The sequence below is a fragment of the Antrostomus carolinensis genome, unplaced genomic scaffold (genome assembly GCF_000700745.2).
Source record: "Antrostomus carolinensis isolate BGI_N321 unplaced genomic scaffold, ASM70074v2 scaffold32412, whole genome shotgun sequence".
NCBI classification, from domain to species: domain Eukaryota; kingdom Metazoa; phylum Chordata; class Aves; order Caprimulgiformes; family Caprimulgidae; genus Antrostomus; species Antrostomus carolinensis.
Genome location: NW_010299560.1, coordinates 24938 through 40733, shown reverse-complemented (window position 1 = coordinate 40733; position 15796 = coordinate 24938). Strand labels below are relative to the sequence as shown.

General features: G+C 36.8%; 1 protein-coding gene across 2 annotated transcripts; it reads left to right on the top strand.

The window, feature by feature from the left end:
• The first annotated feature begins 271 nt into the window (after positions 1-271).
• ZNF711 (zinc finger protein 711) lies at positions 272-15009 on the top strand. Of its 2 annotated transcripts, XM_010162828.1 has the most exons (8): positions 272-350; positions 2204-2734; positions 9266-9424; positions 10312-10458; positions 11059-11196; positions 12589-12636; positions 13179-13322; positions 13780-15009. In XM_010162828.1, exons 1-8 carry the CDS (start codon positions 272-274, stop codon positions 14955-14957), a joined length of 2424 nt encoding a protein of 807 aa, XP_010161130.1. In that variant the 3' UTR covers positions 14958-15009. The 2 variants fall into 2 exon arrangements, with proteins under 2 accessions (XP_010161130.1, XP_010161131.1); XM_010162829.1 differs by lacking the exon at positions 11059-11196.
• The last annotated feature ends 787 nt before the right edge of the window (positions 15010-15796 follow it).

Sequence of the window (15796 nt, the reverse complement as noted above, 5' to 3'; positions counted from 1 at the left end):
ACTTGCATGTGTAATTCTTTTGATTACTGTAGGACTACTTAGGGATGGAAACATTTTCAGGATTTTAGGCAAAAAAAAATGCAAAGACTAAAGAATAAAGCAAAGTGAATTGTATTAAGTACTGCATGCTTTTTTCTTGAAGTTCTGGATAATTGCTTTTCTGTGTTTGTCAGCGTGACACAGAGATCCAGTAAAACTAAACAACAGTGATACCATTTAACATAAATTCTGATTTTGCTTTTATTGCAGTTGTGAATGAACTCAGCTGAATATGGATCCGGGTGGTGGAAGTCTTGGATTGCAAACACAAGAATCCAAAATGCCTCACACTATGATCATGCAGGATTTTGGTAAATATTTTAACTATTAAAAACAATTAATAAAATCAAGATTTTTGCAGTTTTTTGCTAGATGTTTATAAATTGTGTCAAGATGGAGAGTTGACTAATATAATAATGCTATTTGCATTACTTTTTTGAGAAAATTCGAAATTTAAGGTAGTGTGTATTATGTCTTTGTAAACTTTGGTTGCTGATCTTGAAATAGTCACTTATTCCAAAACATTGAAGTAATTCTGAAAAAGCAAGAAGGTAAGTCTGTGTCTCAGAGTGCTCTAGATGAGACAGAAAATGTTATCTGGAGTTCATTGGTTTTGTGGTGTGTGTGCTTCTGCTTGCAATCATATTGCTATGTGTTAGATGTAAGAACATCCAGTACAGGATGTAAACAACAGTCATGCTTTTACGTGCTTACCTTGATTACTGCCTCCAGTTCTCTTTTAGAGTATTTCTGTAAATGTGGTGGGAAATAATGTCTTTGTGTGAGAACAGGTAACTCATTACGTAGACAACAATTTGTAGATTAAGCTAAATCTGCATATTCACTTGTGCTTATAAGTCTTCTGTCAAGAACATCAGTCACAGAATCACAGAATGGTGGGGTTGGCAGGGACCTCAGGAGATCATCCAGTCCAACCCCCCTGCCAAAGCAGGTTCCCTGCACCAGGTTGCACTGGAAGGCATCCGGGTGGGTTTGAACATCTCCAGAGATGGAGCCCCCACAGCCTCTCTGGGCAGCCTGTCCCAGGGCTCTGGCACCTTCACAGTAAAGAAGTTTTTCCTTAAGTTTGTCTGGAACTCCCAGTGTTCCAGTTTGTGCCCATTGCCCCTTGTCCTGTCACTGGGCACCACCAAAAAGAGCCTGGCCCCATCCATTTGGCCCCCACATTTCAGATATTTATAGAGATTGATAAGATCCTGGGACTGTACTGATGTAAGACAACTTGTTTCTAAATTGATTGGGTTTTATTAATGAATGTGGCAATTTTGAAGGTTTAGAGAAGGGACAGCAAGAAATCCTGACTTTTTTTCTTTGTGGGTCACCATTTCTGCATGATGAGAGATGACCTCCTCATGTATTGGGAAGAACCACCGTGTCTTTGTTCTAAGATGAATTAATACCCTTCAGAGTATACCAAAATAATTGCATTTGCAGTACAATGCTGAATATTTTTTTTTACATTCTGATAAGAACCATTTTCTTGAGTGTTTTATTCATTAAGATTAAAACTGCTATATTTTATATTTGTGTTTGTTAGAATAACCGTGCATTCTCTTTTATGTATAGAAATGTAGTCTGCAAATGTGACTGGCTAGTCAAGCCTGTTAATGAAAAACAGGTTTCTGCTTCTAGGCATTCCTTGCAACGTGGCAAGTTGTTGGAAATTGTACTATAAACCTTGCACAGAACAGAATATTTTTATCAAGGCACATGCAGTCTAAAGAATGAGAGTCTTTTTATGGTGACAGCAATTAATGTATTGTTACCACGCTTCCAGTATTGTGCAAGAGAGTTCTGTGAAGGTTCAGATTGCTATTGCAATGAAACATTTTCCAACTGGAATTTAAAAAAAAGATTAAATTGCAAACCATCCTGTAGTTTTTAACATAGAAGCGTTGTAAAACCAAAATTTGGGGCAAACTCAAAACTTAAAGAAGTGGCATTTTTTTCTTAATTTAAAGAATACAGGCTGCTTTGGGTAGTCTTTATCAGGTGAAATGCAAAATGTGGGTTGTTGTAGAGGAACAGATGTGTACACCTGTGTTTAACTTATCTATGCAATTATTTAATTAATTCCTTAGATAAACTAATTGCTGATGCATTAATTTTAACATTTTTCTTGTCATTCATAATTGTTTCACAGTGGCTGGAATGGCTGGCACTGCTCATATTGATGGAGACCACATTGTTGTATCAGTCCCCGAAGCTGTCCTCGTCTCTGACGTCGTTACCGATGATGGAATAACCCTGGATCATGGCTTAGCAGCTGAAGTTGTCCAAGGACCTGACATCATCACTGAGACGGATGTTGTGACAGAAGGTGTAATTGTTCCTGATTCTGTTTTGGAAGCTGATGTTGCTATTGAAGAAGCTTTAGATACCACAGATCATGTTTTGACTTCTGATTTAATAACAGAAACCGTTAGAGTTCCCGATCAGGTGTTTGTGGCTGACCTTGTTACGGGTCCTGATGGACATTTGGAGCACGTGGTGCAAGACTCTGTGTCAGGAGCCAACTCGCCTACAATGGTTTCAGAAGAAGTTCTTGTCACGAACTCAGATTCAGAAGCAGTCATTCAAGCAGCTGGTACTGTTCCTGGCTCCACAGTGACTATAAAAACAGAAGATGATGATGATGGCAAGAGTACATCTGAAGACTACTTAATGATATCTTGTAAGTTGAACAAAGGTAGATGTAAACAGGAGGTGATCTGGAGTAGAAGTGGTCTGGTGGGGAGCAGTTGCTGTAGCTGGACTCTTGCTGCATTACTGGAGCTCCAATAACAGTCTGTTGCCCAGTTAATTCTTGGTGGCTGGACTTGGGTTTTCTTGATGAGAAATCCGTTATTGCTGATACAGCAAGAAAGAGAATTATGTTCGTGTTGGTGAGTGGATGAGTGTGTGTGGTTTTCTTTCTGAAACTAGATATTCCTGAAAATTAAGAAAAACACTTTGGAAAGTTAAACATTCCACATACTTTCAGTGTAATACTTTTTTAAAAATACACCCATATATTATATATAAGTATATTATATATAATATATATAATTACATATATTATATAGTATATTATCATGTTATATAGATATTTGTAAAAAGAATGTGTTGGGTTTAATCAGCAGAATCCAACAAAGAAAGAGGTTTTTAAGATATCTGACTAATAGAAAGTTTTCACTTACGTGTCCACAAAATATTGTTTGTTTAGCTGTATTAACAATTCTGATAGGTGTTTTATTGTGTGTTGTGCTGTTCTGGACTGAACTTGTCATTAAGGAGTTGTGTGCATTAATTGATTGGCTCTCCAGCACTGGAAGGTGGCTGCCTGTTTGAGTTTAACGCAGCATTCAGCTCTGAGGAGACTGTGTGGTCCTACACTACTTGTTGATTGAGAGCTACTGAAAGGACCTTGGGCATGTTATGTTTCTTTAGTGGTTAAATTATACACAAGATACCAGTTTTTATTGTTATGCCAATGTGATAAAATGTATGATTTTTAGTTCATTTTAGGTTTTTGACTTATCCAAATTAGTCACTAAAATGTGAGTAGGTCAAAACAGATTTTATTTAGTCAGAAGCAATATGTTAAAAAAACAGCAGCGCCAAGTGTGTCAAAGTGTCAGTCTGTTCACAGCCAGCTGCATTTATTAAAAAATTCAAGACAGAGGACATGATTCATTAGCAATTGTAATGATTTCAGTATTCCATAACATTTATGTCCCTTCTGCAAAGTAATAGTTTTGGTATTTATTTTTTGTTCAGTATAGGGTGGACAGCAATGATTTTTTTAATCATCCTATCATTACTGTAATGCCATATGTCCCTAGTAGAAGTCAAAAAGGGTTTTTTTGGAAAAAGAACCCAAGAAAACGTCAGTCTAAAAGCAGATTAGACCTACAACTGTGAAATTCCCGTGTGTTTGTAAATAAAGGAACACTGGTTTTTACAGTCAGTTGTTTCATTGAAAGAATTCCTCCTTCCTGACAGAGTACTTACGATGAGTTGTATTCTGTAACTGCTCTATTTCCAACTGCACCTTTGTAATTGTAAGTAAAGTCCATTTTGGGATTCCTTCTGAGGTAGAGAAGTTTGATAATGATGATCACTGCACTTAAACCAGAGCATCTTCACCTTTGAGTACCAGTTACCTGATGACCCCAGTTGTGTCTGATCCAGCTGTAGTTCTGTCAGGTGTTCTCAAGCCTCCTGATATCTTCTGCAATGGTTTCAAAGCCAGTTGGAGACCTAGTTTTCATTAAATTAAATTTATGTATGTGTATAATCATGATATGCCTGAATAATCGCAGTTGGAAGCTACGTTATTAATCTAGAATTTTAGATAAATTAAGGCAGTCTCTTGCCTCTGCTAAGTTTTGGTGCTGGATTATGCTGGGTATGCCAGCTTGACTCAACAAAGTATCTCCTACTGATATTTTCTCAGTAAAAATGAATCAATCTTACTCAGTTGTTCTTTTTTAAAAAAAAAAATTCAAATTAGCCTTGAATTTGTTATGTTTATGAAGATAATCTGTTCTGTCTGTACAATAGATAAAGGCTTCAGTTTATCAAGCAGTTTAGAACCTTTTTCATTTACTTTTTAAATTCTCAAATGTTCAGTAAATATTATAGAAAATTAATTTTATTATATTTCTTTGGGGGTGTATGTAGAACTTTTTAATAATGTAAATCACATCAAAATTACAGTTTTAAAGAATCTCAAAATACTTAGCTGTCTTTTAGTGAAATTTAGCATCTAAAAAGGGGGAGCTTTACATAAAATGACACCTAATGTCCTAAGGGAGTACCACCAGCTGTTCTGGGGAACACATTTGGGGAACTTCCAAAACCACGTTTTAGGGTATGAAGCTGAGCTGAGTGTGGAATTCTCACTTACTGTACTCTTGGTGGGAGTTACAGTTTAAATATACTGAAAGATGGTTTTTCACCATTTTAAGATGACATTCCCATGTAGATATTTTATACAGTATTGGTAATCATGCTTTTGTGTAAATACTATTTGGAAAATAAGTTTGTTTTGATAGTTCTGTAAACTATCTGTGTGTGGTTTTGTAATTGGAAATTTTCACTGGAAGATTATCACTGCTCTGCTCTCTCAGTGCAGATGAATTCAGCTTTTTTAAAATCAGCCTGAATAAGCATAAGACTTAAAAATCTTCTTTTGCTACGTTCACAACCTGTGCCGTGAGACATGCATGGTCCCTTGATTTAAACCTCCAGATTACCTGTTTGAAAGGGACTTTTTAAAGAGGGAAGTAATACAAAATGAATGCGTATGGTGTGATCATGAACCCAAACCGTCTCACAGTGAGGTGGCAGAGTTATGAGCAGTACACCCCGCGTTGCCAGGGAGCAGTTAGCTCTGGTGTAGCTTAAAGCATACCCTTTTTTGTTTTTCAGGTTTGCGATATTCAGACCCACAGGGGATTGCCAGCTCCCGATCCGTGTGCTGGCCCTGCATGCACTATGTTGGTGACCTCATACCCACCAAAGAACAACACTGGAGCTGGCCTTTAGGGGTAAGGTACTGTTCCACCACCACCTCCTTTTTAGTCTGTTACAATACAGTGTTACGTAGTTTGCTAAACATTTTAATATTAATACTCCTCTATTGTAACCTCTGGGATATATAAAATAAGTATATCAGACATTAGGAAAAAAAAAATATGAAACATTGTAAAACCACAGGACTTATCTTGCCCTGATGTTATCCCTTTGGGCTCCTATGGTGGGTGTGATATCACCAGCATAGTGCATGCTGAGGCATCACATGAATTGGGAGCTGGCAATCCACGGTGAATCTGGACATCACACACCTGAAAACAGCAAAGGAAGGTAAGTTTAAAACTGGAAGCATGCTGAGTTTTCCTTTAAACCTTGTTTATTCAGGAGGATTCAGCCTTTATTTATAAAGGTTCTCTGTTGTGTTTTTTCAGTTAATTTTAAGTGACGAGATAATAATATGTAGTTGCTTCTGGTGGATGAGTCAGATCTGGAAGACACTTTCATATTCTATCATTGACATAAAGTAAGCATTCCTGTTCCTGAGAACTGTCACTGGGAAGAATCATCAGAGAATTTAGCACTGGTGGGTTAGCAGTCTGTGACTGAAGTCATACTTAGACAGTAGAATATTTACACAATCTGGTTTTTAAAGAAAATCCTAGTATTTTGGAACCTGACAAAGGTTATGTGTCTGCTCTGTTGATTGTTTCCCCTTATCTAAGTGTGTTTAAAAACAGCTTGAAGCAATGAAATTTACTTCATCTAAGACAGCAGTTGAAGCAGTAGCAGTTGCCTGTTCAGTGTCTTTGTTGTTGAGGTATTTGGAACAAATGGCAGCAGTCTGTATCAGTATCATTTTCTCAGTCCAGGTGATATTTTCCAAATTTTACTATATTTCCCTTTTGCTTTTTTTTGAAAAGTGATTCCAGAGGCCCTGGATACACAGACTTCCTGATAGGTTTCCATTACTTTAGCTTAAATTGTAGAGACTGAAGATCTTTGAAAAAACAGAGGACGGATGGTAGTGTGGGGGTAACCACTAATTTTAAAAATAATGTTGTAAGTTTACCCCTCTAAGACAGGGCCCCCAATTTTTTGAAGGTTATTAAAGGTTACTTGAAATAGTAAATTACAGTATATGAGCATACGTGCTATATTAATGTGTTTTATTTTGTATTTTTGTCTGAAAATATTCTTACAAAAACAGTAAAATTGAAAAATTCCTCATTTTTTTCTTTATGTAATCTTTGTTGTATTGAACTTGATGTCCTGGTAAGGCAACTAATCTAAAATTGTGTGTTTATTCTTATTTTACCAGCTACATAATGGTGTACAGTCAGCTGTCACCCAGTATTAGTTAAATAGTTGGAAATTTTTGCCATAAAGAAAATTTCTTATCACATATATGTGATTACTCCACTGTTCAGTAGGAAGTTGCTGTTGTTAAATAACCTTCCAGTACTGAAATATTTCTTTTCTATGATAATCCATTATGTTTATAAAATTTATGAGTTCAGAAAAAATTGATGTTGCTTGAGTTGCAGATTTAAAAAGAACTTTGCTACCACCTACCAATTCTAAAATTACAGTAACAGGTTAAAATTAGTGATTTCTTCCACCCAGCCTTTAAATATTCTTTCTGTGTCTTGGCAGCATGTCTAGTCGTGTATAATCACTATATATATAATCACTATATATATAATCACTATATATATAATCACTCCTGCCTTGTGCTCCTTGTTACCTCCAGTCCTTCAAAGACTCACACGTGCAGTGGAAATGTTCATTGTATTAAAATTAAGTGTATGTGTATCATATCGAAGAATTTGGTTAAGAAACTTTTAGACATGTTGAAAGCCATGCAGAGAAGAAAATGGTCTTTAATAAACTCAAACATGGTAGATGCGTGGAAATGCTTTTCCCAAGATAAGTATCTTTTAGCATCTTCCCTTTTGCTGTTAGTAGAGGATACACAATTCTCTCTTGTAATAACTCGATTTTGGCAGCATAAGAAATTCCAATTAGCAGATGCAGTAACACTCCCATGCTGGATGGAAGGATGTACTGATAACCTGGTGCTGGTAAACTTCAGTGTCAAGGGACTATGGCAAGTTCTCTGTGGCTCTCCTGTCCCTGGCGTTCGTACTCTTACTGTCCTCATTGTCCTGCAAGGTAACGCGAACGCCCTGCAGTACCTGTCAGATTCTAACAGCTTCAGGTGTTGATGTTGCTGGCATTGATTTTAATAGAGATTTAGAATGCTTTTAATTAAAAAACTCTTTTCCTGAGGAAATTCTAATTTTTTTTTATACTGATCCAAGTTTGCTGTTTTTTAAGCAGTGCAATTAATCTCTTATTTAGAAGAAGAAACAGCTAAAACAGCAATTTTTTAATGTTTTCCATTTAATTCTCATCAAAATACATGATTTTCGTAGGTTCTAAAATTAAATCAAATACTTATTTGTACTTACCTACATTGTATCTAGTTCTGCTCTCAGTGACCTCTGTGCTCTGCTGACCAGTCTAGGACTGTGAAATAGAAATGAGGTTCTCAGTGTGGGGATGGAAAGCGGGGTCAGCTGGGCAGGTGTTTCTGTGGGATCCTGTCTGGGGTGGGGAGAGCTTAGTTTGGGGTTGCTGTGGCAGGTTCCTGGCATGCATGGATTTTAATGTTGTGTGTGCAGCACGTGGCTGTTTCCCTGGGAGGTGTTTAATGCAGATTTTGTTTACATTTTGTGGAAGTGTTCTCTGTCCAGAGGACTCAAGCGGGTGTTAAGCATTGCACAGGTTGGTGTTGGCCATTTGCACAGGAGCTCATTTTAGTACATACATCAGAAAGATGCTTAGTTCAGTGGCCTCTCTACTGGCTGTTGGGGTATATACATGGATATCTACTTGAATACCCTTTTTACCAAAATAGTGTTACTTCTACACTTCTAGTAGTAGTTTGAATGTAATTTTTGTTGTATAAATAAAATGAGCATTTTATACATATAGACCAAATAATCAGAGTGACTAAGCTGAATACATTAAAAAAAAAAGATAAGTGAATTTTACACAGTAGTATTTGGATTTATTTTACTGCATCTTGTAATTAGGTGTCTATTACAGAGTAATCTTCCTTAATTTTTATGTTTTCAAGTGATAAAGTGGTTAAAATCATAATATCTTCTAGGATGAAGATGTAGTCAAATTTTTGATGCACACTTTCCCTGGGAATATACTCACAGTCATCACTCTTGATAAAGAGTGTCAGATACTAAATTTTATTCCCCAGTATCTTAGAGTAGTGAAACTTTTTGTGACTCTTAGACTGTAACAGGCAATTCTGGGTTAATTTTTAAGATTTTTTTTGTTAGACATTTAATTTTACTTATTGATACATTTTTGCTTTCTAAGTGTGGTAGTTTCAGACATAACCAATTACCACACTCTGGTTGATGACAAACTCCCTCTTCTGTTCTTCATTCTGTAATTCCTGGTGTGTTTCCTGGGTTGCAGGAAAATGAGCACTGAACTTCTGGAATCTCTTAAGCATCTTGAGATGAACTGTTTTGTAAAGGCCATTTATGGAGACAAACCTTTACTGTGCATGGGGATTATAGTGGAGAAAATCATGCTGCTGATTACTCTTGACTTTCAGAAAATGTGTTTGAACTTCATTATTATTCTTGTATCCTTACAGTGGATGATGTTGGAGAAAAACTGGACCATATAGGAAGCACTCCCTTGAAAATCAGTACGGAGGTGACAAATGATGACGTTGCTAAAGATGATGGGTTTGGTTCAGAAGTTATCAAAGTGTACATATTTAAAGCTGAAGCTGAAGATGATGTCGAAATAGGTACCTTTTCAATTCTCTATATTTTTTCCCAGTAGTTTAAAGTATTTCAGAGTCTTTTTGTTTGTTGTTCTTAATTGCATGTAATCCAGGGGCTGGAACGTTTTGTAGAACGTGACATTTGTGGAGGCTGCCCACGTGCAGTAATAGTGGGTCTGTATTCGTCCCAAGTTCTTTATTGATAAGCAGGCAAAGCCCAAATGTAGAAGTGGCTGGGTGTTCACAGCTGGTTTTCAGCTGCTGCTTTTCTCTGACGTTGCAGGACTGTGTGTCAGCACAGAAAAGCCTCTGGAGTGGATTCCTGTCATTGAACAGTTTTTGGTGGCCCTGACCCAGAGAGGGGCAGATTGCTGGGGCTTTAGGCATACAGCCATTTCCAAACCTAACCAAGAAACTCAAAATTGCTCTGCAGTTCTCTTGCAAAGGATAGATCCAGCACTTTAGGTGCTTTGCCAGTGGATGTACAGCTAACTCTTGTTCTGTTTTGATAATTGTGAAAGTAAGAGTCCCCCTTGCAGTTGTTCTGAGCTGAATTTAAAGGCTGTGTTCTGGGCAAGATGAGAGTTACAGTCAGTTTTTGGTGGGCGTGGGCAGGTGTATGTTCCCTGTCGCACCAGACTTCACTGCTAGCAGGCATAAAAGGCTCTTGATCCTTCTTGGGCATGGGTTGTTCAGTCTTGAATTTTCATTGGGAGACACTGAGAGAATATTATCTGCCTCAAAGTATCAAACTCGTGTTATTTTACAACAGACATGGATATCAAAACGTTTAATTGGAGCTTTATGAAGTAGCCTTGTTGTAAATAAGAAGAAATACTTAAATCTGAAATTAATCTTAATGGTGGCTTGCTTTACACTTACTTAATGTGTTTAACTTCTTTTTGTTAAAGGTGGGACAGAAATTGTCACAGAGAGTGACTTTCACAATGGACATTCTGTAGCTGGAGTAATTGAACAAGGAGGTGTTGGTAGAATGCAGCGAGAAAAAATGGTTTACATGGCTGTTAAGGACTCTTCTCAGGAAGATGAAGATATTAGTAAGCATAATAAGAAACATTTTTGTTTCTCATGCTGTTTTGTACGACAATATAAACATCAGTTCTCAAGGACTTTCTAAATTTTTCTGAAGGATTCTTCAGCCTGAAGTAGTAGAAAACTAAGCTCATCTTCCCTTAAAATAAAGAGCAGGCTATAATTATTTTAAAGTGATGTGGATAAATGCACTTTGTGCATACTGTATGCAATCATTTCATTATTTATATTAAATTTAACATGTCCATGGATGAAGTTAATGAGGTTAGTCAAATTTCTCATTTTTCTGTTTTCAACTATGAATTGCCTTGTTTAATCAGCTTTCTGGCAAAGTGGCAAATAAATGTCATCAGTTGCAAGTTTATAAGTTTGTATACTTGGATTTATGTTGATATTTGTTTTGGATTTGTATTTACTGAGAATGTGTTTTATCTCTAAGGAATATCTGAGTAAACAATGATCCCCTAAGGGACGGGTAGTTCTAAATTCCAAAGGAAGGACAGTAATTTTTAATGGGTATCAGTCAGAGTGAGAGCAAATTTAAAAAAGGAAAATTTAGAATGAGCAAAACAAAATTAAAGATTTATTCTTCTCCTTTAATCCAGGCTGTGCTGAAATAGCAGATGAAGTTTATATGGAAGTTATTGTAGGTGAAGAAGAAGCTACATCACTTCCAGACACACAACTTGAAGACTCCAGCGTGAATAAAACTTTTGTCCCTGTTGCTTGGGCTGCTGCTTACGGTAGGAACCTGTATGCTTGTTTTCTGAAAATCCCTTCCAATCTAACTTCCAGAACCTCAGTGCAAATGTGATCATCTCTCACCTTGTCCTGGGGGTTTGGAAACAGCTCCTTCTGATCTTTTAGCAGTGTCAGTTAGTGGAGTGGATTATTTTGACATCATTCATGACGTTTTACACATGAGGTCCTTAGATGTTTTGCAGTTTATTAGGAAGAAAACAATTCCATTTTTACACTGATGGTTGTTTTGCAGTGCTGGCCTGTCAGACAGTTACAGCTTGCTTTAGTAGTTGTTTGTCTTGTGTATAATGAATGGATTGCTCTGTGTTGAGTTTTATGAAGCAGAAAGGAAAGCTGTTAGGAGAAATTTTATATAGTTCTTGATTCTAGCTCAGATGTACAGCACGCATGGTTTCTAAGGGTTTAAGTTGACTGTTGCTTACAAAAACAAGAATAGCCTTAAATATTTTACATTAGCTAGGAGGAAGGCAAAATAACTTTTAAAAGGGAATAGTAGGAATAAATGTGTAAACGTGTTCCTAATAATTTCAGTTTATATACCTGTTTTAAGCCTGTTAGACCTTCAAGTTAGAAATAAAAAGAAAAAAAGGTAGTTTGTTCTCTGCAGCCATACTTCAAATAGTAGCAGTGTCTTATCAGGATATATTGTGAATTCTGAATATTCTTTTATTTCATATTCTTTTCTTAGATTTTGGCATGTTAAATGTGTATTAAGAGGATACCAGGTCATCCATGGTTGATGTTATAATGAGTTAAGCAAGTTAGTTAAAATCAATTAGTGCAATATTTCTGAGCACAGTAGTTGGGCTGAGAAAGTGGTTTAGAACCACAGAGGATTGGCACGTAGTAGTCAACACTTTCAGTCCAAAATGGGGAATATACTCGTAAGGCATTACTTCTCCATCCCCCAGAACTTTGTAGTGTCTCACACAGATGAGTGCTGAGCACCTGATGAGGTGCAAGTCTTCTTGCCTGCCTGGTCCTACTCCAGAAAGATAAAGTACTGCAGTGTCAAGAACAAATTGTGGATTTCAGATAACCTCGTTTCTGGATTGGTATCTGAGGTTATGTGTGAGGTTAAAAGTTTGCAGAAACAAGTGTATTAATTATGAAAAGCAGGAAAGACAGTCAGCATGGTAAGCATGCAAGCACAGCTTTAGTGGATATTAACTATTCACAAAGATGTGATTTTATTTCCTGAGGCTCATAGTTACCAAATACTGAACTGATTGTGAACCGCACATCTCAGTTTGGGTAGAGTTAAGCTGTCACTTATTAACTAAGTTAGTTTTCTCTCATTACCAGCCTTTCAAAGCCATCATCTTTAAAACAAGAAATGTAATTTATAATGACTGAAATACCATTTTCTGCAGGAGATGAAAGAAGGCTACCCAGAAGATACGAAGATGGTCAAGCGGCAGGTGAGAACATGTAACTGTGCTTGGTACAGCAGTAAAACTAACGTCCTGTCTTTGAAAATACATACATTTATGTGTCAGTTCTCCTAATCAGTGAATGCAGAAAATTACCCAAAATATATATATACTGAAGGACTCCACAGTCGTTCTCAGTTCTAGATGTGTTGTGGGTGGGGAGGTTGGGAGGATCTGCCAGATTTTTTAATACAGTTTTGTAGTCAGAAAAGAGATAATGCAGTTGTCAAGAAGTAAAACCAAGTTAAATAAAAGGCAACAGCCAGCATAACTCATAAGAAATTAATGTCTTAAGAAGTATGATAAATCAAGGAATATATTTGAAAATGAATCAGTGTTTAAACAATTATATTCTTGACTTTTGCCAGCAAAGATAGATAGTGACACTCTTCTTTTTCATACATGTTCATTGTAGAGGAATGGGCAATATACTTTTTTTTAAGTAGATATGCTACTGTGCAATTCCAGTCATCAGTCCCAAAGAAGAAAGGTGTTCAAGGTTTTTTATGGTGTCTAATTTTTGTTTCTAGGAAATAACTTGGATACACGATTAGAAAACAAAAACGGTAATGCAACACAATACCTGCAGATTTGTGATAGCGTTAGCACTAATAGAGTGCTAAAACAAAAAACCAAGAAAAGGAGGAGAGGAGAGGCCAGGCAATGGCAAACAGGTAAACACTGTATGGTTATGCGTATTGTCATGGAGTGCCACTTACTCCTCTACTATTCCTTTTCTTCTTTTAAGCTGATAACAGAATTAAAAAATATAAATGATGATTTGCGTATTTCCTGTGTCTTTCCCCCCTCCAATTCTGTGCGTAGAAAATGTAATAATTTGTGCTATTCAGAGTCAGTACACTTAGGGCTGATGCAATTCATTTGAATTTTGCGAGCTATTAAAAGGTAATCATGGATATATTCACTGCACATATGATATTACTGATCTGTTTGAGCAGTTTCTAAAGCAAAACTATATAAACTATAGGAGCTGTGGATTGGTTGTTTTTAAACTACCGAACCATTCTCTGTCTGCTGCCAGTGTAATCTGAACAGCAGTTGGCTGATTTAAAACTTCTTCGTCAGTAAATTTGTTTCCTTCATAACTTGTTTTTGTTTGTTTAAAAACAGCTGTTATAATAGGTCCTGATGGACAGCCCTTAACAGTTTACCCTTGTCATATTTGTGGGAAAAAATTTAAATCCAGAGGATTCTTGAAAAGGCATATGAAGAATCATCCAGATCATATGATTAAGAAGAAATACCAGTGTACAGACTGTGACTTTACGACTAACAAAAAAGTAAGTTTCCACAATCATCTGGAAAGCCATAAACTTATAAATAAAGGTGATAAAACCCATGAGTTTACAGAATATACAAGAAGATACAGAGAAGCAAGCCCGTTGAGTTCTAATAAACTAATACTGAGGGACAAGGAGCCTAAGCTACACAAGTGCAAATATTGTGACTATGAAACTGCAGAGCAGGGACTACTCAATAGACATCTCCTTGCAGCTCACAGTAAGAACTTCCCTCACGTCTGTGTGGAGTGTGGGAAAGGCTTCCGTCACCCGTCAGAGCTGAAAAAGCATATGAGGACCCACACTGGGGAAAAGCCATACCAGTGTCAGCACTGTGTCTTCAGGTGTGCTGATCAGTCCAACCTGAAAACTCACATCAAAACCAAACACGGGACTGATTTGCCATTTAAATGTGAGCACTGTCCCCAGGCCTTTACAGATGAAAAAGAACTGCAGCAGCACACAGAATTATTTCAAGGGCATAAGACTCATCAGTGTCCACACTGTGACCATAAGAGCACCAATTCGAGTGACCTGAAGCGACACATTATTTCGGTTCACACCAAGGATTTTCCCCACAAATGTGAGGTATGTGAAAAAGGCTTCCATCGCCCATCTGAGCTCAAAAAGCATAGTGAAACCCATAAAGGTAAAAAGATACATCAGTGTAGACACTGTGACTTTAAAACATCAGATCCTTTTGTACTTAGCGGGCATATCCTCTCAGTTCACACCAAGGACCTGCCTTTTAAATGCAAAAGATGTAAAAGAGGATTTAGGCAGCAAAATGAACTGAAGAAGCACATGAAGACCCACAGCGGCCGGAAAGTGTATCAGTGCCAGTATTGTGAATACAGCACTACGGATGCGTCGGGCTTTAAGCGACACGTAATATCAATACACACGAAAGACTATCCACATAGGTGTGAGTATTGCAAAAAGGGATTCCGTAGACCATCTGAAAAAAATCAGCATATAATGAGGCACCACAAAGAGGCCATAATGTAATATATGATCTCCAGAAGGAAGCAATTTAGAAACTGTCATATGCTAATTGGGGAAAAAAAAATAAATAAATAAAAAAAAATCTCATGAACTGTTTCTCCTGGTTTCAAAGCTTGATATTAAATCATAACTTTACATTCTTTGTATTAAAAGTCTTAAAAGTATTAGGGTTGACAGGGGATCTCATAGCCCTATGATTGTTGCTTATCAGAACCTAAAGAGCACTATAGAATGCAGAAGGATGGATGAATGTCTTAAATTTGCCGAAAGATGGATGAATGTCTTCAAATTAATAGTATTTACTCATTGTTAAGCTATAGAAGACAAAACGAAGATGATTGTGTTACCCATTTTGTCAGTAACAGTGTTTATCTCCAACATGAAAACGGTTCAGATATAGGGTGGGGTTATTTACAAACTGTTTGCAGAGGCAACCGAGTCTTAACTTCTTGTGCAGTTTTGAAAGGAGAGTATTAGTCAGTCACTTGATCATAACGTTTTTCAGTCGTGCCTGGAAATTAAATTCCAGAACTGGTCAAATTTGGGGGATTGTCCCTTTTTCTTTTTTTTTCTCTTAAAAAAACATTTCATTGGGAAACTTTTTTGTTTCCTTTATTAGTTTAGGTCCAATGAGTAATTTTTTAACGGTTTTAAAAGCTGCTAACCTATTTCATTGCAGGATATGATGTTTAAAATATAGCATTATGTTATGATCTCAAAGGTGGTGTTCTGGTGCTAGGGTTAAAGATGTGTGTGTATATAATTTCCCTTTTTTATCTGAAACTACAGTTGAATGTTGTTCAGTATGGCACATATAACAAAATTAACTTTGAATTTGACTT

Coding starts and splice junctions, on each gene's coding strand:
- ZNF711 (XM_010162828.1), top strand. CDS start 272: ATGGATCCGGGTGGTGGAAGTCTTGGATTGCAAACACAAGAATCCAAA. Junction 10,459..11,058: donor TCAGGAAGATGAAGATATTA/GTAAGCATAATA, acceptor CCTTTAATCCAG/GCTGTGCTGAAATAGCAGAT. Junction 13,323..13,779: donor GGCCAGGCAATGGCAAACAG/GTAAACACTGTA, acceptor GTTTAAAAACAG/CTGTTATAATAGGTCCTGAT.